We start from the raw sequence: 26,950 nt of genomic DNA, 5'->3' as shown, positions 1-26,950 counted from the left end.
GGGGCCCTGACAGCCGCCACGTGTGCGAGGGAAGGACGTCCCTGCTCTCCCGCCGCTGGGAGGAGCCACCCAATCGGAGCGGAGAGTCGCTAGAAAGACATCCGGTTCAGCCGGTGCAAACGAATACGTTCAGGAACGAAGCTTCCAGCAACTGGAGGACAAAAACGCCTAATGACAAGGTGTATTGTCACCTTTCCCAGGAAGAAAGGAGGGACCCCCCGGTGTGTCCGCGTTCCGGCTGTTGCTAAGCAACAAGGGCTTTGTTCTGTTGGTTTGTTTTTTTCCTGCCCTGCTGTGTTACTGCCCCATACTCCTTGGGCAGAGAAAAGATAACTTCCCTTAAAAAGGAAAAAAAAAACAACCCAAAAACCCTACCTTGTCGCCGTTTAGAAAGTCAAGTCAATACCGTTAGGATAAATTAGTTCTCAACTATTGGAAATATATGTTTTATTGTTCAGGAGAAAGGAGTCATCAGAAACAGATTGCAAGGAAAGCGATGGAGATGCGTGCACAGCCCACTCCTGGGAAGATAAGTGTCTCCGAACGGTGCCTTCTTTCAGGGACAAAGGCTGCCGAGCCTACCGACCACCCACACTACTGTAAGCTCTTAAGGAAAATGAACATGCCCTTCGTGAGAGGCATTGAGGACAGACACGACTGTGCTCGGATGGAAAGGAGATGCAACCCGGCTTTCCTTAAATTTCACCCCTATCCGCCTTCATTCGTACCGGGCTATCATTTACACCACCCTTACCCCCCGCCCTATGGGCCGGATTACCCGTTATTTCCGCTCCGGGATGACGTGACCTTAGGCGATCCCTGTTCAGGGTTCATGAGTCCCGGCGGCGACGCCGAGTTAAACCCCGGCATCGGCAGAACCATCCCGAGTCTGGTGGGTTTTAGCGACGTGAAACCTCAGCAACGAGTTCCCAGGCCAGATACGGGATTTCAAACGACGCTAAAAAGGCAGAAAATTTTATTAGAAGAACTGAAACAAGACAGAAAGTGGAATTCCAGGGCAACCTCAGATAGTTCCATCAGAGCAAGACTTGGAGGTAAATAAAGTGACATTGGCTTTCTAATTTTTAAACGTTGAAACCAGGGAGAGGGAGCATGGATATAAGATTCATTATTCAGTAGATAATTTAACATAAAGTTGTAAAGAACCAAATAAGGAAATCTTATTTTTAAATTACAAATTGTAAGGAAAAAGTAAAAATGATAAGCCTTTTATAAACCTATCTGTAAAATAATACTTGGTGTTTAAAAGAGCATTCATTAGTATAAGTGACCAACACAAATTACATGTCAGGTAATCTCTAATAATAAAAGACATAATATGCTAATTAGACCAGACAGCCGAACGACCTTCCAGACGAAGCCGGGGCTATGAGGGCTGAGCCCCTTGCATGAATTTTGTACGTCAGGCCTCTAGTTTGTTATATAAATACCAGAGGCCCAGTGCACGGATTTGTGCACAGTGGGGTCCCTCAGCCTGGCCTGCAGGGATTGGGCTGAAACCAGCTCTCTGACATCCCCTGAGGGGTTCCAGATTGTGAGAGGGTGCAGGGCAGGCTGAGGGACCCCACCAGTGCACGACTGGGGCTGGGGAGGGACCCCTGAAGGGCTCCAGGGCATGTCCGGCCCGTTTTGCCCAGTCCCAGTCGACCAGACCCCAGCAGCAAGATAACCTACTGGTCAGAGCGTCTGCCCCCTCGTGGTCATTGCACATCATAGCGACTGGTCAAACAGTCAGACACTTAGCATATTAGGCTTTTATCATATAGGATAGATAACCTAATTGTACCATAAGGCAAATTATATTTGACTTTGGTAATTGTGTAGCATGCCTCATTATCTCTCTGGAGAAAGTAAATCTGATGGTTATGCAGGACTGAAAAGGAATGGGAAAGTAGTTGTGAAATTTGGCATCTGGTGAGAATAGGAGCTGAGAACCAACCCCTTCAGAAATAGCTCCACCCAGCTCTGGGGACACAATCGGTGAACCTGCAGACAGCCATGCCCTAGGTAGGTGCTCCCAGAGACTGTCACCAGCCTGGCAGCAGTGTGACGGCTTCAGAGGAAAGGCCCGGGAACTAGTCCTGTGTGCAAGTGTGTCTGGTAGACAGGAAGCGCAAAGAGACTAGCATCTTTGGGCATGTGGAAAGGAAATGGCCAAACACGGCACGGAGAGATGCGGAGCTTCCCCCAGCAGGAGAGGCTGCAGCAGCCTCGCACTGCTCCTGCGCACGCAGCCTGGCCCAGAGGCCCCGGCAGGCCGTGGGGGAGGGACGGTGGCAGCAGCATATGGCGGAGCGGTGGGGAGTCATGGTTCCTGACACTGCATGGAGAGAAGCCATAGGCAATTGAGACCAGAAAAAGGGGTAAGGAAAAAGGTAAAGGGAATAGAAATAACGCCACAATATCACGCTGCCAAGCCCTACCCTCCAGGTACCCGCTTTTGAACCAAAAAGAGCAATTTGGGGACGTATACTAGTAAGCATAGGCTAAGAATTATGCTTTTAATATGCACTCACTCCAGTTGTTGACTTAACGGGGCTTAGGGAAATACCTGAGTTTGGAATTTTCATGTTAAGAGTGTAAATAAGGTCCAACTACCAGTTTTTAAGAAATAATTAGTTTACAATCCATTGGAAATACCACTTAGGGAAGAACAGTATTACTAAGAATCAAATACTATCTAAGGCGAAGAATTGTCTTCAGGAAGAGCATGAGGGGACCATGGGTGAGTTCAGGTCCACCAGACAGCGCATTGCACTGATTCTGAACGAGCAACTGCTTCTCTAGCCTGTCGGCGAGGCCTGGAGCGCACGCTCTTGCTAACGTTCCGTGTGTAATCGTCTGCATTGTGGAGGAGTCTTCCTTCGAAGAACTGAGCTCCTTTCCATAGCGCTCCCATTGCAGGCAGTGTGCCGCTTTCCTGTGAGCAGGAGGCTGGGCTGCTTCTGTAAGTTCTTCTAAGAACTGTCCTCCAACAAATTACGAGTTTAAGACATAGTTCATTAAAGCTAATTTCCCACTAAAATAGGGTTAACAGAGGTTGCACAAGCATCTCAGAACCAAGTTCAGAGTTCACCCAGCCCCCTTACTGTGCTACTGGGATCAGCACGACAGAATTCAGAAGATAGGCTCTAGGGCAGGGGTGGGCAAACTTTTTGACCCGAGGGCCACAATGGGTTCTTAAACTGGACCGGAGGGCCGGAACAAAAGCATGGATGGAGTGTTTGTGTGAACTAATATAAATTCAAAGTAAAGGAGCAGAGGGGAGAGCAAGAGAACCGGATAGAACAGCCGGATCCGGCCCGCGGGCCGTAGTTTGCCCACGGCTGCTCTAGGGTCAGGCAATCCGGGCTCAGGCACAAAGCTTGCTTTCACTGTGACCTTGGGCTGGTTACCAATCTCTCTATGTCCATGTATCCTTATTCGTAAAATAAGCTCACATGCTAGTAAAAATACTCCATGAGATTATAGTGAGGGCCATTTAGTGTAATTCATGTAAACATGTCTGACATTAAGGAAGGAACCAATAAATGTTAGATATTATAAAGTTAAGCAAAGTCTATAGAGTTTTCAGTCACTTTACACTTAAATTGGCAATAATACTCCTTATAAAGTGTAAGAAATAATGAGTTAACATGTAAACTACTTAGCATAATTTCTGGAACGTGGTAAAGCATTCAGTTAATAGCATTTATTATTGTTAGCTAATGACATTTTCAAAGAATAATACCAGGAGTTCAGGGATTGGTTTCAATATAATTTGTCCTAGGCTTTCAATGACTTTGTAGATCCTGGAAACAGTCATTATTTATAAATAAGTACTCTCAGTTTTCAGCAAACTTAAATACATGTCATTCCTAATGCATTCTGATAAGGAAGCACATCTTCTCAGAATTAATTGTATCACCGCCCAGTATGCTTTCCAGTGGGTTTTCATAAACACCAAAGCCAAATCATAAAAGATTAGATGGCTGACTTCTTGCCCAGTTCCAACCTTGTCTAGACATTTAACTGACGCAGTAGTTCTTCTTTGTTCAGAGTTGGCTTTCTTTCTTATGCACCAATCAAGTATTCCAAACTTATCCTAATCATATTCAAACCCTTTATTGGTTGGTCTCTTTGTTCGCATTGCAACAGATGACGTCGCCCTTGTCACAGACAAAAAGGAGGTTGCCTATTGCAACCTCTGTGATTTTCCTACCTTCAGCATCCTAATATCTATCTATCTATCTATCTATCTATCTATCTATCTATCTATCTATATATAAAAAGCCAGCAACCAGAACGACCGTAACGACCTGTCACTATGACACCCATCACAGCTATCAGCCATTTTTAAATGCATATAGTTAATTGGTATTAAGTACAGCATTGTGCAACCATTACCACAATACAGCTCCATAACTTTTTTCAACTTGCAAAACTGAAACTCTTACCAATTAAACCCTAACTCCCTAGTTCTCCCCTCTTTCTGCCCCTGGAACCCAGAATTTTGCTTTCTCAATGAATTTGACTCCTCTGAATACATCATATAAGTAGAATCATAGAATATTTGTCTTTCTGTGACTGGCTTATTTCACTTAGCATAATGTCATCATGGACAACAATGTCCATATGTTAGCACCTGTCAGAATTTTCTTCCCTTTCAAAGCTGAGTACTTTTCCATTTTAGGCATATACTACTTTTTTTACCCATTCATCCATCAATGGACACTTGGGTTGCTTCACCTTTGGGCTATTGTGAATAATGCTGCTATGAACACACATGTACCAATATTTCTTCAAGAACCAACTTTCAATTCTTTAAATATGTACCCAGGGGTGGAATTGCTCAATCCCATGGCGATTCTACGTTTAATTTTTTCAGGAGCTACCACCCTGTTTATCACAGCAGCCGCCACATTTTACAATCCCACCAATAGTGCAGAATTCCAATTTCTGGCATTCAAGGAATAAAGTCCACTCGGTCACGGTGTGCAGTCCTCTTGGTGTGCCCTCAGATGCTCTTCTGTGTATTTTGTGGAGGATGTTGCCTCAGCGTTGAGCAGGGATAAGGTCTGGCTCTTGCATCCCTGTAATGTCGGCTTCATAGAATGAGTTTGGAAGCGTCCCCTCCTCGTTTATTTTCCTTAGAAGAGCCGGGGGAGGACTAGTGTTAATTCTTCTTCAGACATTTTGCCGAATTCACCAGTGACGCCGTCTGGTCGGTCCTGAGTTTTCTTTGTGGGTAGGTATTTAATTACTGAGTCAGTTTCCTTAGAAGTTACGGGTCTGTTCATATTTACTGTTTCTCCATGATTCAGTCTGGGTAGGTTGTGTGGTCCTAGTAATGTGTCCATTTCATCTAGGTTATACAACTTGTTGGTGTGCAGTAATTTCATATAATTATTTCATTCATAGTAATCCTATATAATAAAAGCCTAATATGCAAATTGTCCCCTTGACCAGGAGTTCAACGGCTTGCTATGATGTGTGCTGACCACCAGGGGGTGGTGTGGGACATGGCGGGTGTTGGCGATGCACTGCCACCTCTCGCCAGCTGCCTGGGGGCGGGGGTGATGGGGACGGAGGTGCGGTGAGAATGTGGGGTGTCCGCTGAGCTCACTCTCACTCCCCCTGCTCCCCTCCCCCGGATGCCAGGGCTTGTGCTCCGGGGAAGCCCCCTTGCTCAGGTGCCGTGCGCCCACGAGGAGCCCGCCCCGCACCCACACAGCCTCTTCCGGGTGAGCCGGGCCACAGCCGCCGGGACCACGGGCCGGTCGGGCTCCCCATGGGTTTGCACAGGAGCCGGTCTGCGAGGCTGGCGGGGGGAGAGTGCACTGCCCGCCTGGCTTTTGTGCGGTGCTGCTGGGCAGCCCAGAGTGGGGACTCAGGCGCCCGTGACTCAGGCGGAGGGGGTGCATGGGGGTCTGGGGGCCCAGGTGTGGCCCAGGGCCCAGAGGTCGGTTGGGACCTGCCCTCCATGGCAGACACTGGTGCTTCCATCGCCAGCCAGGCCTAGGGACCACACCCCTGCACGAGTTTCATGCACCGGGCCTCTAGCTTCTTATAATTACTTTTATTTCTGCAAAATCAGTTGTAATGTTTCCTTATTTGTGATTTCACTTGAGTCTTCTTTCTCTCATCAATCTAGCTAATTGTCAATTTTTTAATCTTTTCAAAGAACCAACGTTTGCTTTCACTAATTTTCTCTATTTTGTATCTACGCTCTAATCTTTATTATTTCCTTCCTTCTGCTAGCTTTGGGTTTAGTTTGTTGTTTTTCTAGCTCCATAAGGTGTACATTAAGGTTGTTTGTTTGAGAGCTTTCTTCTATAAATAAGGGTTTATACCTACGAATTTCTCTGTCAACACTACTTTTGCTGAATCCCATGACTTTTGTTATGTTGTGTGTTTTCATTTGTCTCAATATAATTTCTAATTTCCCAACGGGGAATAAATACCAAGCAATTCCACACTATTATAACAACCCTAACATGTACATTTCAGAGCTGTTCTGTCCTCACCGATGAGAAAAAATTGTTAGATAACCCGCCGCAAAGTTAATTCCCAGCAGCCATTTCAGGTCCTCACAGGAGTAGCTCTGGTGGAGGAAGACGTGTTCGCTGCAGGTAACGGAAAGCCTGTCGTGTTGGTTTTCAGGCTGGACCAGCCCGGTGAGGGTCACTCCTGCGCAGCCTCGGCATGAAGGCAGCTCCGTCACCCACACGTACACGTTCGACGAGGAGGCGGCCTGTAAAGTAAGCTTTCTGACCGGGGCGTGCAGTACAGCGTTCGTACCCCATTCAGCTCACGGTCTGTGTTGTTTATAACTCGAGCCTGAATAGCTACCACTTGTAAAAATACGCCTTATGTACCAGGCACCGGGCAGACCTTCACCGTCATGGTGTATCTGGCATTATCTGTGCCATCCCTACAGCTGTGCTTTAGGGGAGGACTGAGCAGTAGAGGCTGGTCGTGCCCAATCCAGACCCCCATCGCTGGCAATGCACCCTCCTCCAGCAGCAGGGAGTGACAGACGCCCATGGCTGACAGCCACCAGCTCGGAGGACATGAATCCTCAGACTGAAGAAGCATAACAAGTCTGAAAACAGAAGAACAGAGATCTAGAGTCTCTCCTAAACAAATGATCTTGAAACTGTAGAAAAACCAATACAGATGCCCTAACTATAACCTGAGGGTGCGGGGGGGGGGGGGCAGGGTGAGGGGGGAGCTCACAGATCACCTGCAAGCAATTAAACTGAGTGCGGTCCAAAGTCAGTGAACAGTACAGTCCAAAATCAATGAGACGTATTTATTATTAAACAATCATAACCATTAAACTAGACCTCTAAACCCGTCTAGAGCATTATTCAAACATGAAGATGAGTTAAAAAATAGGGCTGGAGGAAGCTGGCGTCCTCGGAGGAATTACTGAAAATGGAACGTTAGTGAGAACAGAGCCAAGGGCCAGTGGGAAAACCAAGGAGGACCCAGGAGCAGAAGTGGGCAGAGGACTGGCACACGTGGTGGTGAACCTACATAAAGGGAACCATCGAAGACGGTAACAGCAGCGGTTACAACAGCAGTGAATGAATTCTGATAAAATAAGGTGGATGATAGGACGAGGGTAATATTTCAGAACTAATGTGCTTGCATTATTAGACAGAAGATTTTTTTAAAATGTTGTAATTTTATGGAATTCAACACTATTTGCCAACATTAAAAATTCAAGAGCTTCCTCATAAAAATCTGACTTTATGTTACCTTTAATATACATCTTTGTAAATTTTAACTTTTTTTAAAAAATATATTTTATTGATTTTTTACAGAGAGGAAGGAAGAGGGATAGATAGTCAGAAACATCGATCAGCTGCCTCCTGCACACCTCCCACTGGGGACGTGCCCGCAACCAAGTTACATGCCCTTGACCGGAATCGAACCCGGGACCTTTCAGTCCGCAGGCCGACGCTCTATCCACTGAGCCAAACCGGTTTCGGCTATTTTAACTTAATCAGTAGGAGAATATATACAAAACGTGCATTTCCCAGGCAGTAGAGGAAAGCTGGGAAGCATGTACTTGTTGACCCAAAAGATGCTGTCAAAGAAGAAAGGGGAGAAAGGAAAAGGGAGCTGGTGGCTGGAGGGCCTTGTCCATTCCCATTTACGTCTTGTCTGTTTTGTGTTCATGCCTTCTAGGAGGACGGAGAGCCACTTTCACAGCCAAACAAGAAATGCGCTGCAAAGGACTTGTTTTATAAGTCCTCAACACAAAAGTAAGCACTTTTTCAAATAGAATTTTGATTAAAAATGTTATTTTATGCTTAATGAAATAGCCCCTTTGTGTCTACATTATCCTGAATCCTATGAGAAGTTCAGAAAACATCAGACACAGATATTTAGTTACTTGTGTTATTGCTAACACAAACAGGTGAAGGGAGAATCTAAAAAAAAAACCTATGTTTACTAAAAAAGGAAAACCCAAACAGAACGGAACGGAAATGCTCGGGGAGGGAGAGGAGGTGAGCGCAGCGTCATAGAAAACAGCAGCAGGGACAGCTGGGCGCGGAATTCACTTACTCATTTAAAAAATGCATAGTGGACCTGCTGTGTGTCTACTCCCTGAACTCAGATTCATCAGTGACTAAAGTAAAGCTCTGCCACCTCCCAGAGCTCCGATCCTAAAAAGAGGTGGACCGTAAGCAACAAGCACGATAAGTCAGTAGCTCACGTCGTAGAGAGAAGCCTACGAAGAGATGAAAGGAGATGCTGTCAGCTGGGACACACATAGCAGGGGCTCCAGGCAGGGTGCTGAGGGGTGCAGGCGGCGGCTGGCCCGGGGCGTGTGTGGAAGGCAGAGCCGGCACTGCCCAGCGCGGAGATGGTGGGTCTGAAGGAGGAGGGGTCAGGGCTGAGCCCTCGGTCTGAGCTGTGCAGCTGGACGCGGTGAACACGCCTTCACGTCCCACGTGAATGCAGGTGCAGCAGGTGTGGTGGGAAGGCTCCTGTGTCCGTTTGGACACGCCAGACAGACATGTTCATTGGACATCCACGTGGCTGTCAGTCAGGCAACGGCGCACTGACCTGGGGTCTGGGAGAGGCCTGTGCTGGGAGATACCTCTGGGTGTCACGGTGTGTAATGGGTACGTAAGGCCGCACGCCGCGGGGAGGGCCCACGGGGGGGCGGGGAGCTGAGACAGGTAGGGAGCTGGAGCCCGGCGTCTGCACCGTGGCGGCTTTTCGCAAACTGGGCGGCGTATGTAAGTGTGGGGTTCCACTGCCGGGTAACGTGGCCACAAGCTGAGCAACTGGAAGCCTCCCCGTTTCTCTCGCACCTTCTGGAGCGCAGAGGCCCGGCGGCCCCACCCGGTTCAGTGCTCAGGTTCTCAGCCTGGGGTCCCGGTGTCAGCCACGGCTGCGTCCTCAGCCTCCCAGGTCGCTCCGGCTGGCAGCTCAGGACCCACACGATCTCAGCAGAGCTCAGCTCCTCGCAGCCGCGGGGCCACAGGGATTGTCCCAGGACGCTGTGCAGTGTCTGTGGCGGTTTTGTCTCTTCTTAGGACTCACCCGTTTGGATCAGACCCATTTAGGATCATCTCCCTTTTGATGAACTCAAATTCAACCGATTAGGGACCCTAATTACATGTGCACAATCCCTTTTGCCATATGCAGTTGCCATACAAATCAGCAGAGTGATACTCTGTCACACCCACTTGCTCCGCCCACACCTGAGGGGAGGTGGCTATCCATGGCCTATACAGTGGGGGCAGGGATTTGGGGGGCACCTTAGAATTCTGCCGAGGACAGCGTATGATATTGTGAACTATGCCAACTGAACACGTGTTTTCCATAAAACGCGATTGCTTACTACTTCCGTAGAGCTTATGAAAGCGTTCCTTGGGACGAGATGCTGGCACCCAAGCTCGATCCGGAGGAGACGACCGTGGAAAGAGCTGCCGACCAGGTCTCACAGTGCTTCACCCAGAAGCGATACGAGCGGATCCCAGCGTTAACTCAGGTCAGGGGCCACCGGCGCCGGGTCTCGCTGACTACCGGACTGACCTCCCAGACGCTGCGCGACAGCAAGACTTCCTTTATTGCTAAGCGTTATGGGAAGAACAAGTAAATCTGTACACGTATGGACTGAAAGTGCCGTAACCATAGAAGTTACCAATAAGCTCAAGTACTTTAATATCATCTGTGTTATATTTGAGACGCTTTGTTTAAGACTGGCCCTTCCTCAGAGTCATGTGCATGGACAGTGTTCATTTTAGAAATGGGGGGAAAGGAGGAGTCAGTGGCGAGGACACAGAGAGGTGACCACTGTGCCCCAGAGGACCTGCTGAGGGCGCGCTTACCCGGAACGGAGCGAGCCGCTGCGCTCTCCGAGGCTGCACGGGGTGGTCCTGAGCCGGGGACACAGAGCCCGCCTCGGTGTCCATAGAGACGGCCCTTCTTTTCAGTGCTCAGCACCGGGGTCCATCCGGGGGGGGTGGCCCCCCACAGCCAGGGAGCCCCTCCCGCAGTGTGGCTCTTTTCCTCCCATGGAGCCAGCACTCTGCACAAAGTGAGTCTGTCCCCCTGACCTGCACGGGTCTCCCTCACTGGCCCACAGGCTCCTCAGCCCATCCCTCCTGCTCTTCCTGGCCCTCCTCCGGCCCGGCCCTCCTCCGGCCGGCCCTCCTCCGGCCCGGCCCTCCTCCGGCCCGGCCCTCCTCCGACCCGGCCCTCCTCCGACCCAGCCCTCCTCCGGCCCATCCCTCCTGCTCTTCCTGGCCCTCCTCCGGCCCGGCCCTCCTGGTCTTCCTGGCCCTCCTCCGGCCTGGCCCTCCTGCTCTTCCTGGCCCTCCTCCAGCCCGGCCCTCCTCCGGCCCGGCCCTCCTCCGGCCCGGCCCTCCTCCGGCCCAGCCCGGCCCTCCTCCAGCCCGGCCCTCCTCCGGCCCGGCCCTCCTCCGGCCCGGCCCTCCTCCGGCCCAGCCCGGCCCTCCTCCAGCCCGGCCCTCCTCCGACCCGGCCCTCCTCCAGCCTGCCCCTCCTCCGGCCCAGCCCTCCTCCGGCCCAGCCCTCCTCCAGCCCGGCCCTCCTCCGGCCCAGCCCGGCCCTCTTCCGGCCCGGCCCTCCTCCGGCCCGGCCCTCCTCCAGCCCGGCCCTCCTCCGACCCGGCCCTCCTCCGGCCCGGCCCTCCTCCGGCCCGGCCCCACGCGCCCTCCATCACCCATCCGTGTGGCCTGTGCTGCCATCTCAGACCTCAGGCCACGCTCCTCCTCAGGCCTTGTCTATTGCAAATGGTATTCCACCGCCTCCATCGCCGTCCCTTCCAGGCTGAATCCCAAGGACCCACCAGCTTTTATCACCTTAGGCCTCACTGCCAGCCTCCCAGCAGCCCAGCTCTGTGCTGGCACATCTGCTCCCACTTGTCCCTCGCCCGTCCCGCCCTCCCCATTTCTCATGGAGTTTTAATGTGTGCACATCAAGTCCGTCGGACTGGAAGGGACCAGTGACACTGAGGTACAGCCCTCGCCATGGACCCTCAGAGGTTCACAGCCACAGGTTAAGCAGCCCACATTGTCTTGCAAAACCCCTTCAGCTTTTACAGAGGAAAAGATAGTAAGTGAGGAAAACAGCTTTAATATGGTCTCACCCGGGGATTTCCACAAATTCAATTAAAGGACAAAAGAAAGTGTCTAACGTATCACTTTTTTTAAAGGATTTCTCAACCACATGGAAGTATTATATCTCGGCCATTTTATTACAGATAATGGTGTTAATTATACCGCTATCCGAAGTCCTTCCCGCATGATGCGGTTCCAAGCTGAGGGGCGGGGCTGGGGCTGCAGCGGGGGCACGGAGGTGGAGCCAAGTGAGCCCAGTCTCTGGGGTGAAAACCACAGCCAGACCTTCCCCAGGGCTTCGTCCTGAAAGGGGGGGGAATACGGCCAGTCCCAGCTGTGAGAAAACAGCTGGCGTTAGGGGACCTGAGACCAGGAGTGGCTCTGGAGCCAGCAGGGTTTTGAGGGGGCTGGGGATGCTTTTCCTGGGGGGCCTGGGCCTGCCTCTGGGGTGATGGGCCAATGAAGAGGCCGGGCTAGCGTATGAGGAACTACAGCGGGCGGAGCTTACGTACTGCCACGTACAGTGACTTGTTCTGTAAGTGTCTGTCCCCATTCTGATGGTTTCAGATGGTCGGCGGACTCTGGGACAGATTCCAAACAAGATCTTTCTTGGTACCAGCAAAACCAGTTAATTTGTAAGTTGTGTCTCCTAATCTGCTTACCCCCGGGCCTCCCACTGTCCCATGTTTATCAAGAGTTGATGCCCGGCCCCTGGGGGAGGGCATCTCAGAGGCCCGCACGCTCCATGCCCCTCGCCCTGCCTCTTCACCCCCTGAAGGCTGGACTGCTCAGCAGCACAGCCTAGCACCAGAGTGCCCCCGGAAGGCACCAAGTGTTCCAATGTGGCAACGTCTGTGAGCGTCGGGGGTTAGAAATTATTTTTATCCAACTTGGTGTCATAGTCTTCTTCAGGGTTCTGTTAACGCCAGAAACGACGGGCTTATCACACATCCTTCCACGTAGGCGATCGTTTTCATTTAGTCTAAAAAATGGCACTTCTGCTTTTGAAAGTCCCTTTATGTTGGTTCTCACTGCAACCCACGGTCCCTGTGCGGTCACCAAGGGAGCGCAGAGCGAAAGGAAGACCGTGGGGCGGTGCGCGGTGGCGCTGGGTCACGGCGTCAGCAGAGACGTGTCCCTGCGAGCCGGGAGCCGGTGTGGCCGGCGCTGGGTTTCCACTTACAGCCACGGCTCTCGGGGACCCTGTTTCACATTGGAGGCCAGTTCCTAGATGGCCCTGAAAACTTGGTTTTTATTTGAAAAAGAAACACGTGACCAGGGGAGGTTCTGTACGTTAATATTAAGAACTCAACTGCCGTATTTTCTCTTTTCCTAAGTGTGAGTCCGAGTTCGAGAAGCAAATACATTCCTCTCTACACGTAAGTAACGTTTCCTCCTGATCTGAAATCACTCGATCCACATCGAAATGGGGGTGAATGTCCTCACTTCTTTGACAGCGCGTGCTCTGTCACAGAATCCTAACGTTTTCCCAGGACTTTCCTCAGAGACGTAGAAAGGCGCATTGCTGGTGGCCGTTTCTGTCTCCCCGGAAACCCTGCCAGCTCTGCAGGTCCCACCCTGCCTTGCCCAGGCCGCCTCCCCGATCCAAAGACGGGTCATCCCAGGGCCTCAGACGGGCCGTGCGGGACCTCAGACGGGCCGTGCGGGGCCGCAGACGGGCCGTGCGGGGCCGCAGACGGGCCGTGCGGGGCCTCAGACGAGCCGTGCGGGACCGCAGACGGGTCATCCCAGGGCCGCAGAGGGGCCGTGCGGGGCCTCAGACGGGCTGTGCGGGGCCGCAGACGGGCCGTGCGGGCCTCAGACAAGCCGTGCGGGGCCTCAGACGAGCCGTGCGGGGCCGCAGAGGGGCCGTGCGGGGCCTCAGACGGGCCGTGCGGGGCCTCAGACGAGCCGTGCGGGACCGCAGACGGGTCATCCCAGGGCCGCAGAGGGGCCGTGCGGGGCCTCAGACGGGACTTGCGGGACCTCAGACGGGCCGTGCGGGGCCTCAGACGGGCCGTGCGGGGCCGCAGACGGGACTTGCGGGGCCTCAGACAGGCCATGCGGGGCCTCAGACGGGCCGTGCGGGGCCACAGACGGGTCATCCCAGGGCCTCAGACGGGCCGTGCGGGGCCTCAGACGAGCCGTGCGGGGCCTCAGACGAGCCGTGCGGGGCCTCAGACGGGCCGTGCGGGGCCTCAGACGAGCCGTGCGGGGCCTCAGACGAGCCGTGCGGGGCCTCAGACGGGCCGTGCGGGGCCACAGACGGGTCATCCCAGGGCCTCAGACGGGCCGTGCGGGGCCTCAGACGGGCCGTTCGGGACCTCAGACGGGCCGTGCGGGCCGCAGACGGGCTGTCAGTTCTGCAGAAGCAGCCTTTCTGCTCAGAAGCACAGGCGGTCACTCGCCTCACTCTGGTCCAAACTCACATTCACAGGAGCCGGCAGCTCCTGGTCTGAAAAAGAGAAACCCCCTCCCTATTTTTTTAGGCAAATGGTTCCATCCTCATGCCTTTCTTCTTCTTTTTTTTTGGCATTGTCAATTTTTGATCTGTTTTGGCAAATAATTTGGGGAAGCTAGGACACTGTTTATCCGTTCCTTCCGTATTTCTTAGAAAGAAACCTCTGCCGTCTTTTCTTTTCACGCCCCCAGCGGCCACGTGCAGTCCACCACCGCCGACGACATTGACAATCCCTCTGGGGACATCACATCTCTGGCCAGGCCTCGGAGCTCCAAAATCCTTTACTCAAACACAAGCTGGTGAGTCCCCCGTCGCTGCCCGTACTTGATGGTTCAGCATGAAGTGTGGCGGTGGGTTATATTCTAAATGAAGAAATACGCTCTGAACGTGGGTTGAGGAGAACGGTGACTTTCCTGAGTGACTGAAGTTCAAAGGAGGTTACGTGTTGCTGGGGCTCCCCTCAGCCCTCGACGTGGGGCTGGGTCCAGAGGAGGGATCAGCTGGTGATTCTCCCATCCTATATAATAAAAGCCTAATATGCTAAGTGTCCAGTCGACTGGTCGCCGTTCAACCAATCAAAGTCTAATATGCTAATGATATGCTAAGGCCCCTCAACCGCTCACTATGACGTGCACTGACCACCAGGGGGCAAACAGTCGACCGGTCGACCAGTCACTATGACGTGCACTGACTACCAGGGGGCAGACGCTCCGACCAGTAGGTTAGCTTGCTGCTGGGGTCCGGCAGATTGGGACTAGGTGAGACGGGCCGGACACGCCCTAGAGCCTTCCCATGGTCCCTTGCTGGCTGGCCAACCTCCCACATCTCTCCCTGGCCCCGGTGGGTTCCCTTCACCTGGCCTGCACCTTCTTCCAGGACCCCTTGGGGGATGTCAGAGAGCTGGTTTCAGCCCGATCCCGCAGGCCAGGCCGAGGGACCCCACCGGTGCACGAATTCGTGCACCGGGACTCTAGTAAGTTCTGAAAGGAAAGGACTGCTATTAAACAGAGTCATTCTAAAATTTTAAGGGCAGGATATGGGACAAAGCAACTAAAAATACTCAACAGGCATAAAAACTTAATAATGGTTCTCCTTTGAAATGCAAGTTTGAATTTTGAATAGTTTTATGAAGCATTTTTGCTACCAAATATGGCAACATCCTCTTGGGTCATCTTCAAAGAGAGCAAAGAGCAGTCAGCAGCATTTCTAACATTGGATGTGAAGTTTACTGTTAACTTGAATACATTTGGGAGGGGGCCATCTACTCCATTTTGCTGTTAATTCTGCTTTTTTTATTGTTATTATGTGTTGTTTCGGGTGACAGCTTAGTGGCTAGACGGTCACACACTTTACAAAGGGGCTCCCTCGCTATCCCCTGCCCGCCTGGCCCGGGTGGAGTGTCCCAGTCTTACTGGCTGTTTCCTGTGCTGTACTCACCTCCCGTGACTGGGGTGGGACTTCCCAGGTGTGCTTCTTGGTCCCTTCACCCCTCACTCAGCCCCCCCCCCCCGGCCCATGAGTCTGTTCTCTGCATCTGTGAGCCGTTCCCATTTGGTTTGTGTGCGTGTATTGTTTCTAGATTCCACGTGTACGTGAGGTCACAGGTACTTGCTTTCTCTGACGGCCTGACTTCACTGAGCACAGCGCCCTCCAGGTGCAGCCATGCTGTCGCCAATGGTCAGGTTTCCTCCTTTTTATGGCCGGGGGGGGGGGGGTACTCGGTGCGCACAGCACCAGCCTCTCCATCCCTCGCCTCCCGGTGGCACGTGGCTGCCTCACGGCCTGGCTACTGCAAACAGCACTGCCGTGGACACAGGGCTGCAGACATTCTTCCCCATCCGCGTTTTGGGTTTTTTCAGATAAATTCCCAGAAGTGGGATCGCTGGGTCATAAGGCAGGTCCATTTTTTATCTTTTAAAGGAAACGCCCCCACTGTTTTCCATGGCGGCTGCCCCAGCCTGCAGTCCCACCCGCAGTGCCCAGGGTGACCTTTTCTCCACATCCTCGCCAGCACGTGCTTGCTGGTGTGTTGACTATAGCCTTTCTGATGGGTGTGAAGTGATACCTCGTGGTTTTAATTTGCTCTCTCTGACAGTTAGTGACACTGAGCATTTGTTTTCATACTAGAGGCCTGGTGCACGAAATTCATGCCCTTGGGGCAGGGTGGGGTCCCTCAGCCTGGCCTGCACCCTCTCACAGCCTGGAAGCCCCCTGATGGGTCGCCCCCGCAGAGGGAGGCCTGCCCACTCGCTGCAGCCTGCCCGTGTGTGGCCTGGGCCTCCCTCTTTGGGGCGATCGTGGAGCCCCCGATGGATCACCTTGCTGGCCGGTGGCCTGGGCCTCCCTCTTTGGGGTGATCGTGGAGCCCCCCGATGGATCACCTTGCTGGCCGGTGGCCTGGGCCTCCCTCTTTGGGGCGATCGTGGAGCCCCCCGATGGATCACCCTGCGGGCCGGTGGCCTGGGCCTCCCTCTTTGGGGCGATCGTGGAGCCCCCCGATGGATCACCCTGCGGGCCGGTGGCCTGGGCCTCCCTCTGCGGGGCGATCGTGGAGCCCCCGATGGATCACCCTGCGGGCCGGTGGCCTGGGCCTCCCTCTTTGGGGCGATCGTGGAGCCCCCCGATGGATCACCCTGCTGGCCGGTGGCCTGGGCCTCCCTCTTTGGGGCGATCGTGGAGCCCCCCGATGGATCACCCTGCGGGCCGGTGGCCTGGGCCTCCCTCTGCGGGGCGATCGTGGAGCCCCCGATGGATCACCCTGCGGGCCGGTGGCCTGGGCCTCCCTCTTTGGGGCGATCGTGGAGCCCCTGATTGATCACCCTGCTGGCCGGTGGCCTGGGCCTCCCTCTTTGGGGCGATCGTGGAGCCCCCGATGGATCACCTTGCTGGCCGGTGGCCTGGGCCTCCCTCTGCGGGGCGATCGTGGGCCAGTGGTGGGCCCCCACCAATCACATTGCACCCGCCTTGGCCGGGCTAGCGCCAGTGGGCGTCATGATGTGGTCATCCAGACGGTGGTTCCGCAGTTCGGCCGTTGGGCCCATTTGCATGTTACGCTTTCATGATCACAGATGTCTGCTGGCCATCCGTGTGTCCTCTTTGGAGACGCGTCTGTTCCGGCCCTCTGCCCGTTTTCCGGTTGGATGGTGTGGCGTGTTTTTGGTGTGGAGGGGAGTGAAGTTCTTTATAAATTCAGGACACCGAGCCTTGTCAGATGGCTCCCGGGAACATGTCCTCCCACTCAGCAGGTGTCTCTTTGGGTGCTGATGCTCTCCTTTGTGTGCAAAGCCTGTGTGACTTGATGTCACCCCATTTGTTTGCTGTTTCCCTGGCCCTGGAGAGCGATGAGGGGATCAGGCCAAAGAATCCAAGACGCGAACTGCAGTTACCCAGGTCGGGCACTAGAGGGCCTGCGAGGTTGCAGAGTTTCTTCCTTCGTTCAGGTTTCAATTTTGAACCTGTTCTTCACCTTTTTAAAAAATGTATCTTTACTGTTGTATTATGGATGTCCCTCATTTCACAAAGAAATGCTTTCCAACTTCATTATGGAATACGGATAGATGCAAAATGCCGTGTTCCACGTTCCATATGAAGTAGAGTAACAAGTGAGTGCTGTACCCACCCCCCTACCCTGCCCAGCCATGCTGGAGAAATAGTATCTCAGGCCCTAACCGGTGTGGCTCAGTGGATAGAGCGTCGGCCTGCGGACTGAAGGGTCCCGGGTTCGATTCCGGTCAAGGGCATGTACCTTGGTTGCGGGCACATCCCCAGTGGGAGGTGTGCAGGAGGCAGCTGATCGATGTTTCTCTCTCATCGATGTTTCTAACCCTCTATCCCTCTCCCTTCCTCTCTGTAAAAAATCAATAAAATATATTTTAAAAAAAAAAAAGAAAGAAATAGTATCTCGGGAATGTCTCTAACCACCGTGTGCCCTCCCGACCGCCTCCCCTGGTCCCTCCCCAGCAGAGTCACCTCCGCCAGACTGCCTGCCGTGCTCGCTCTGCCTGCGAGCTCAAATACACATATGTGGATCTCTAAACCAAGTGTGTCGTCTCCATAAAGCCGCATCGGCTAACGGCACTACAGCGCCATGCCACCTGCATGAGGTCCAGACCCGCGGCCGGTCCGCTGGGAGCTGAGTGCGGGGGCTCCGTCCTGCTGGAGCGGGCACGGCCCTTCCTCTCGGTCTCATCTAGGCTGTGTGAGGGGTGCCTGTGTGAGGGGCACCTGTGTGAGGGGGTGCCTGTGTGAGGGGGTGCCTGTGTGAGGGGGGCCTGTGTGAGGGGTGCCCGTGTGAGGGGTGCCCGTGTGAGGGGGGCCTGTGTGAGGGGCGCCTGTGTGAGGGGGTGCCTGTGTGAGGGGGGCCCGTGTGAGGGGTGCCCGTGTGAGGGGTGCCCGTGTGAGGGGGGCCTGTGTGAGGGGCGCCTGTGTGAGGGGGGCCCGTGTGAGGGGTGCCCGTGTGAGGGGTGCCTGTGTGAGGGGTGCCTGTGTGAGGGGGTGCCTGTGTGAGGGGGGCCCGTGTGAGGGGGGCCCGTGTGAGGGGCGCCCGTGTGAGGGGCGCCCGTGTGAGGGGCGCCCGTGTGAGGGGTGCCTGTGTGAGGGGTGCCCGTGTGAGGGGGGCCTGTGTGAGGGGGGCCTGTGTGAGGGGGTGCCTGTGTGAGGGGGGCCCGTGTGAGGGGGGCCCGTGTGAGGGGCGCCCGTGTGAGGGGCGCCCGTGTGAGGGGGTGCCTGTGTGAGGGGGGCCCGTGTGAGGGGGGCCCGTGTGAGGGGTGCCCGTGTGAGGGGTGCCTGTGTGAGGGCACACGGCTGGCAGGGCAGCGTCTGCGGGCGTGTCCCTGGCCCCTGGGGTTCTGGGAGCCCCAGGTGAGCATCTGCATTTCCTCCTGAGCCGGAGGCCATCAGGGGCCGCTCGCCGTCCACCCGGGCGCTGCCAGCAGCCTCCATGAAGGACAGTCCGGGTGACGGGACTCGCCCCCTCCCCGCGCGGCCGCTGTGCCCAGACAGAGCTCTCCTGGCTCGGCCCGGGGCCCCGGCGGGAGGGCAGGCATGCCCAGCAGGTGGTGCTCCCCGCCCGGCCTCTGGCATGGGGTCCGTGCCGCCGCTTGCCCCTGAGTTAGCTCTGGGCACAGCACTTACCAGGGGTGGGCAAACTTTTTGACTCGAGGGCCACCATGGGTTCTTAAACTGGACCGGAGGGCCGGAACAAAAGCATGGATGGAGTGTTTGTGTGAACTAATATAAATTCAAAGTAAAGGAGCGGAGGGGAGAGCAAGAGAACCCTCCGCTCTTTCTGCTCCGCAGGCCCGATAGAACAGCCGAACGGGCCGGATCCGGCCCGCGGGCCGTCGTTTGCCCACGGCTGGGTTAGACTCTGTGGAGCCCCGGGCCTGCGTCCGAGCAGCGGGCCTGACCGGGACCTCAGCGCCCGGCACGCGGAGGGTAAGCGGGCGACTCCGGACGCCCCACAGGAGCCTGGGCGCAGCGCTCCCCGCGGCATCAGTCACGCGTGCAGTCCAGAGGCGTGTGCGCTCCGAGGCTCTGGTCGTGTGACATGCCTGCATTCCACATGTAACATGCTGTGTCCGTGTCCTCTGCGGGCTGGTTGGCCTTTAAGCCACACCCTGTGCCCTCCTTTCTGATTCCCAGCTCCCTTCCCCCTGGAGCGCGGGCCTGCTGTCAGCTCCGCCGCGGTGAACACACCAGGGCACACTGAGGGGTCCTTCCCGTTCACCCGCAGGGACACGTCCGCGGTGTGGGGACGTCACAGGTTACAGGCTCGGAGGACAGGCAGCGAGAGGCGATGAAAACGCGGACTCCTCTCTGCCTTCCCGAGAGGGGCTCCGGGGGTGCCTCGCCTTCAAGGGTCTCAGCGTCCCATGGCTCTAGGCCAGGGGTCCCCAAACTTTTTAAACAGGGGGCCAGTTCCCTGTCCCTCAGACCGTGGGAGGGCCGGACTATAGTTTAAAAAAAAACTATGAACAAATTCCTATGCGCACTGCGGGCCCGGGACGCGTCGGCTGCTAAGCAGGACAGGCAGCGGCCCCCGGCGGGCCGGATCCATGTCCTCGGCGGGTGCATGTGGCCCGCGGGCCGTAGTTTGAGGACGCCTGCTTCCCTCCATTGGAGCTGTGCGGCCTGCGGACGCCCTGGGGGAGGGAGCCTGCCCTGGGGGTCCCTGAGGGGCCCAGCGGGGGGAGGGAGGAGCTGCGGGGACGACGGCGTTTTCTGGGGGCCTGAATCCATCCCTGAGCCGCGCAGCGGGCCTTCCCTTCGGCCTCCTCGCTCCCGGCTCGGCATCGGAGACATGCAGTCGGCTAGAGCGCGTCCCATGACGTCGGGGGTGGCCTGTGTGCTGTGCTCACGGGGAGCTGTCCCCCGGGGAGCTGTGCCTGCTGTCCACCCGGCCCTCCCCGGCCGCAGCGGCCGCCCGCCTCCTCACCGCCCTGCCCTCCGCCCAGCTCTGCTGACCCGCCAGGGCCCGGCTCCGCAGGTGCTCACGTGGCGGAAAAGCCATCACAGAGGCCGGTGCCTGCGACCCGCGTGGAAGCCGAGCGTGTTTGGGGAGAGACACATTTCTGCGCTGTTCCAGAAAGTTCCAAGGAGCCCCAAGGGACATGGCCCAGAATCGGCGGTGCCGGCTCCGCACCAGCCAACCCGAGATCCTGGCTCTCAGCAGCTCCCCAACTCCACCGCCCACCGTGTCACCGGAGAGCCCCGAGAGCCACCGTCACAGCCTTCTGGCCCAGCCCACAGGCCTCCCCGAGCCCCGGAGCGGCAGTGTGCCCGCCTTTGGGGGCACTGTCTCCGCATCTGGACAGCTGTCTGCACTCTGCCCCTCCCCCTCCCCCGTCCTCCCACTCCCTCTCCCCTACCCCTCCCCCTCTCCTCCCCTTCCCCCCTCTCCTCCCCTCCCCTGTCCTCCCCTCCCTCTCCCCTCCCCCTCCCCCTCTCCTCCCCTTCCCCCCTCTCCTCCCCTCCCCTGTCCTCCCCTCCCTCTCCTCTCCTCCTCCCTTCCCCTCCCTTTCCCCTCTCCCTCCCCTCCCCTCCCCCGTCCTCCCCTCCCTCTCCCCTCCCCCTGTCCTCCCCTCCCTCTCCCCCTCCCCCTCGCCTCCCCTCCCCTCCCCTCCCCTGTCCTCCCTCCCCTCCCCCTCCCTCCCGGGCTGGGCTCTCTGTGCGTCTCCGATCTCTTTAAGGCCCTGTGTTCCCACCGAAGTTAGGTGAGCACCGAAGTGCACAGTCCCTGTCACCATCGGCCCCGAGAGCCGGTGCTGCTGTCACCTGCCGCCCTGGCTGAGCGAGGCCCAGGGGCTGGCCGCACAGTAGCTTCCCGCTGCTCAGGGCGCTGCCTCGGGCGGGGGTGGCTCCTGTGGGGGCCCCCGCCCTTCAGCTCCCCATCTCCGGCCTCGTGAGGTCCACCGGCTTGTCCTGTTGGTCCTGCTCCTGCCCTGGAAGCGCTCCCCGCCGTGAGAGCTGGTGCCCTGGCGTGTCCCTGCCGCAGGGAAGGGACGCGGTCACGGTGCCCGCAGGGAAGGGACGCGGTCACGGTGCCCGCAGGGAAGGGACGCGGTCACGGTGCCCGCAGGAAGGGACGCGGTCACGGTGCCCGCAGGGAAGGGACGCGGTCACGGTGCCCGCAGGGAAGGGACGCGGTCACGGTGCCCGCAGGGAAGGGACGCGGTCACGGTGCCCGCAGGGAAGGGACGCGGTCACGGTGCCCGCAGGGAAGGCGGCACGGTCACGGTGCCCGCAGGGAAGGGACGCGGTCACGGTGCCCGCAGGGAAGGGACGCGGTCACGGTGCCCGCAGGGAAGGGACGCGGTCACGGTGCCCGCAGGGAAGGGACGCGGTCACGGTGCCCGCAGGGAAGGCGGCGCGGTCACGGTGCCCGCAGGGAAGGGACGCGGTCACGGTGCCCGCAGGGAAGGGACGCGGTCACGGTGCCCGCAGGGAAGGGACGCGGTCACGGTGCCCGCAGGGAAGGCGGCGCGGTCACGGTGCCCGCAGGGAAGGGACGCGGTCACGGTGCCCGCAGGGAAGGGACGCGGTCACGGTGCCCGCAGGGAAGGGACGCGGTCACGGTGCCCGCAGGGAAGGCGGCACGGTCACGGTGCCCGCAGGGAAGGGACGCGGTCACGGTGCCCGCAGGGAAGGGACGCGGTCACGGTGCCCGCAGGGAAGGGACGCGGTCACGGTGCCCGCAGGGAAGGGACGCGGTCACGGTGCCCGCAGGGAAGGGATGCGGTCACGGTGCCCGCAGCGAAGGCGGCACGGTCACGGTGCCCGCAGGGAAGGGACGCGGTCACGGTGCCCGCAGGGAAGGGACGCGGTCACGGTGCCCGCAGGGAAGGGACGCGGTCACGGTGCCCGCAGGGAAGGGACGCGGTCACGGTGCCCGCAGGGAAGGGACGCGGTCACGGTGCCCGCAGGGAAGGGATGCGGTCACGGTGCCCGCAGGGAAGGGATGCGGTCACGGTGCCCGCAGCGAAGGCGGCGTGGTCACGGTGCCCGCTGGGAAGGGACGCGTGAAGCCTGTCAGGGACGCATTCTTCTCTGACACTCGGACCCGCACACGCCCAGTGGTTTGCAGGCGCTGATGCGGAGGGCCGGCGGGCGCGGGCCGTGCTCCGGGCGTGGTGCTGCGGCGCCCGTCTTCGTCCTCCAAGGCAGCCCCAGAGGCGGAGGCCTGGCCGAGGACGTGAGCTGAGTGCCAGGCGGCGCTGCGTGGGAGGGACGCTCGTGACCGCTCCTGCGGGTTCTTGCTCTTTGGAACGCGTTCCCCGGCCCCCGGGGGGAAGGCCGCGTCTGGAGCAGCCCCCCGTGCCGAGCCCGCCTCCCCAGGACACGTGCCGCCTGGAGCTCCGTGCCTGTGAGCGGGCAGAGCGCTCGCCTCTGCAGTGGCCGGGGACTGTGCTGGGTGCCGGGACTGTGTGCTGGGTGCTGGGTGCCGTGGACTGCGCTGGGTGCCGGGGACTGGGTGCCGGGGACTGTGCTGGGTGCCGGGGACTGGGTGCCGGGGACTGCGCGCTGGGTGCCGGGGACTGCGCGCTGGGTGCCGGGGACTGGGTGCCGGGGACTGGGTGCCGGGGACTGCGCGCTGGGTGCCGGGGACTGGACGCTGGGTGCAGGGGACTGGGTGCCGGGGAATGGGTACCGGGGACTGGGGGCCGGGGACTGTGTGCTGGGTGCCGGGGACTGTGCTGGGTGCTGGGGACTGGGTGCCGGGGACTGGGTGCCGGGGACTGGACTGGGTGCCGGGGACTGCGCGCTGGGTGCCGGGGAGGGTTTAGAGAGGGGTGTCCTGCGGGCGCTCTGTGTCCCTCTGGGCCCCCTGGCTGGCAGGGATGGGTGGGGAAGCAGAGGCGTAAGGGGCTGCACAGGTTAAATGTGTGCCGTTTCAGGGAATGAGGGGACAGCCGTCGTACAGAGCACTAATGGTGAGAGACAGAGTGCGACGTAGAGACAGGCGTGTGCCCACGGCCAGTGGGGCAGCGTCCAAGCGGTGTGGGCGCGGCGGCTCCAAAGGAACGGCCTGCCTTCGCTGGGAAGCGGAGCTCAGCAGGCGCCACGTAAAACCCGCAAACACGCAAGTGCAGTCAGACCTCAGTTCTCGAAGTCTCCCAACTCCAACAGCTCGGTTCTGGACCACGTTGTTCACAGAAAAAACTCTCGGGTGTCGACCCGAACCTCAGTCTCCGACCTGACGACCCTTTCATGCTGATGCCTCGCAGGACAGACGGCACCGCACAGCCGCCAGCCACGGCCGCCGGTGCTGGGAGGAGCAGCTGGAGAGAGGCTGGCGCTGGCGCTGAGGGCGGGGCGGGCTCCGGGGACAGCAGGGCCATGCACAGGAGGAGGCTGTTGTTGATTCGCATAAGGAGCTGCCCTCAGCCCACGCAGCATCTCTCCGGGCTGCGGCGTCTGAAGAATTCCTGGAACGCTAGTGGGCTGGTTCGATCCACTTGAGACAAGTGTTTATGTGCAGATTAAACAGCACAGCACGCATGCACGGTATACCAGGAAGGGTGGTGCAGGAATCACTCGGGGTCCAGAAGAGATTAATTCAATTACATTATTTCTTTTTTTTTAATGTATTTTATTGATTTTTTACAGAGAGGAAGGGAGAGGGATAGAGAGTTAGAAACATCGATGAGAGAGAAACATCGATCAGCTGCCTCCTGCACACCTTCTACTGGGGATGTGCCTACAACCAAAGTACATGCCCTTGACCGGAATCGAACCTGGGACCTTTCAGTCCGCAGGCCGACGCTCTATCCACTGAGCCAAACCGGTTTTGGCTCAATTACGTTATTTCTATTGGGAAAAAATGATTCCGTTTTTGAACAAATCGCTTCTCGAACAGCCTTCTGGGAGGAATTAAGTTTGAGAAACGAGGTTCCACTGTGGTGAGAAAACGTAGACCTGAGGTCAGTGTCTCAGCCCTGGGCGAGCCCGCCTGCACCTTCCGCTCAGCAGCCGGCCCAGACCTCTCGCAGGACCACGCCAGAGACTGCGCGCCTCTGCGTCTCCGAGCGTGCGTGCCGGTGCCGCGGCTGCGCCACAAATCAGTCTTCCTTCTCTCTCCTCCCCTCTCCTCACCTTCCCGCAGCTCCGCCAACATCCCAGGGTACACGGGGAAGGTCCATTTCACGGCCACCCACCCGGCAAACTCCCACGTGCCCGCCGCCGTCCCCTCGCTGGACTCCGAGGTGCACCGGTGAGTATGGGCCATCCTTCAGTGTGCAGGGACCCGGGGCGCCTGGTGATGGTCCTGCCATGACAGAGCAATTAGCTGCTAACGGGCGACTCGCGGGGTTTGAAGAATGGGGTGCCGGTCCCCAGGCAGCGAGAGTCATTCCCACCGCTGTGCCGGGAGCAGCCTGGAGCTCCGAGCGCTCGCAGCGGGCGTCCGCCTCCCGGCTCCGCGCTGCACACCCACCGTCTGCGCTGCGGGGCGTGCTGCAGGGACACCGCCTCCTCGAGGGTAGCACCCACGTTTCCACCAGAGGCGGTGCTCTGTGGGAAGTCCTAGATTTTCAAACATTTTGCAAACTGAGAACAGGAGGTGGGAGGTTAGGGCCACCGGCCCTGTTGTTCACGCCGCTAGACAGAAGCAGCCCACGGCCACCTGAAACCCGCATCTGAGAGCCTGGGTGCGCCCGGCCTCGCACGGAGATGGCCGGCTTTGAAAACGCAGATGGGCAGCGGCCAGGGAAGCTCAGGTGCTGGGTGTGTCCGCCCGCAGGACGGCGGGTCTCAGAGAAGGGGCCTCTCCTCCCGTAGGCAGCTCAGTCACGCGTCCACCAGACGCTCACGGAGCGGCCACTCTGGGCCGCACATTCCGGGCCCTGACCCCAGGGGCTGAGCAGAAACAGTCCTGCCTGATGGGGAAGTCAGCCGGAGGGAGGGCACAGTCCCTGGGGCACTCCGGAGGTGCTGGAGCCCGTGGTGCCGTGGAGTGGACAGAGCGCGGATGTAGCCGAGCACCTGGAGGGACCGGCGAGTTAGCGGGCCGTTCAGGCGGAGCCCCAGCGCCTGCCTGCCGGGGACTCCTGGGACACCCGGAAAGGCGGCGGCTGGCGGGTGCTGGGCCAGGTGCGGTCCACGCCGCGCTCCCTCTCACTGGCTCAGGCGTTCCTTGGCTAATCCCCACGCTCTCCCGCGGGTCAGCCAGTGTCGACTGCGGCCTGGAATTCACAGGAATCAGACCCAGTTTGCAAGGAGCTCACAGCCCAACAGGGAGCAAGAACTAAGCATTAAGGAGAGGACGGCGGCTGTCACCCTGGCCGCCACCTCCCTTGCCGAGTGCTTCCTGTCTGCCAGGCGCACGGAGTCTGCGTGCCGCCTCCAGCGCCGACCCAGCGCCCTGTGAGGGCGGCGCCTCCCAGTGCAGATGAGGACGTTCATCTGTAAGGGCCCAGGAGCCCTCGGGACTGGCCGTGGTCTCACGGGAGCGGGCTGCCCGTGGGCAGGGCGTCATGGCTCCGCAGCCCACCGCTGGGCCCTCGTGGCCAAACCATGGGTCTCCGGAGGGCACTGCCAGCCCTGCAGCCCCGGTGCCACTGTGCGTGGGCACCTGCGTCACTGTCCCCGCCATGCATGGCCTCGGCCGAGGGCATGGCTGCTGAGGAGGGTGCAGTGGCTGAAGGGAGTCAGCATGACACACATCCAAGCGAGACAGGATGGACGCCAGGCCCAGAGGTGACCCCTCTGAGTCCCTCCCACCCTCAGCCCCCCACAGAGACGGGGAACCCTGGGGCTGTTCCGCTGCCTCTGGAGAGCCTCCCCCCTTTTAGCTGGGTTTTCTGTATTCTTGGCACCTACTATAATTCTAGACACAGATTCTCAATCAACACAACCGATTGCAGCCCGGCCAGTGTGGCTCAGTGGTTGAGCGTCGACCTGTGAACCAGCAGGTCACAGTTCGATTCCCGGTCAGGGCATATGCCGGGTTTCAGGCTCAATCCCCATTGTAGGGCCTCCAGGAGGCAGCCAATCGATGATTCCCTCTCATCGTTGATGTTCCTGTCTCTCTTCTCCCTTCCTCTCTGGAATCAATAGAAACATATTAGAAAACAAACGGATTGCAATATAATGCATGTGATGTGATCAATGAAACAATGCACACAATGACTAATAACTCCTCGTTTCTCTCCCTCTGCCGTTCTCTCTCTGGTACGTGGGCACCTTCCGCTGAGGGAGACGAGGTGGTGTCCTTCGTGCTTGTTTGTTTGACGTGTTCGTTTCTTTCTCCTCCTCCAGTGTCTTGAGGACAGACATGGCCGTCACCCTCTTCCGTCGCCAGGCGCCGCTGTCCCGGATGGTCACAACGGTGAAGCCCTACAACCCCTTCAATAACAGGAGGCAAACTGTAGGCTACTGA

At 57.7% G+C, this 26,950-nt stretch overlaps 1 protein-coding gene across 1 annotated transcript; it reads left to right on the top strand.

Annotated features, from left to right (window-relative positions):
* Positions 1 to 502: 502 nt before the first annotated feature.
* Positions 503 to 26,950, top strand: SPMIP7 (sperm microtubule inner protein 7; the record flags this gene model as incomplete). Its single annotated transcript, XM_080665219.1, has 9 exons — positions 503 to 1,055; positions 6,664 to 6,761; positions 8,200 to 8,276; positions 9,880 to 10,018; positions 12,180 to 12,247; positions 12,950 to 12,991; positions 14,265 to 14,372; positions 24,677 to 24,784; positions 26,830 to 26,950. The coding sequence occupies 9 exons, from the start codon at positions 503 to 505 to the stop codon at positions 26,948 to 26,950; spliced, it is 1,314 nt and encodes a 437-aa protein (XP_080521345.1).

The sequence above is a fragment of the Plecotus auritus genome, assembly GCF_963455305.1.
Source record: "Plecotus auritus genome assembly, chromosome: 4".
Classification (NCBI taxonomy): Eukaryota; Metazoa; Chordata; class Mammalia; order Chiroptera; family Vespertilionidae; genus Plecotus; species Plecotus auritus.
Note: the sequence above shows the minus strand (reverse complement) of the source record. Positions and strands in the feature narration are given on the sequence as shown.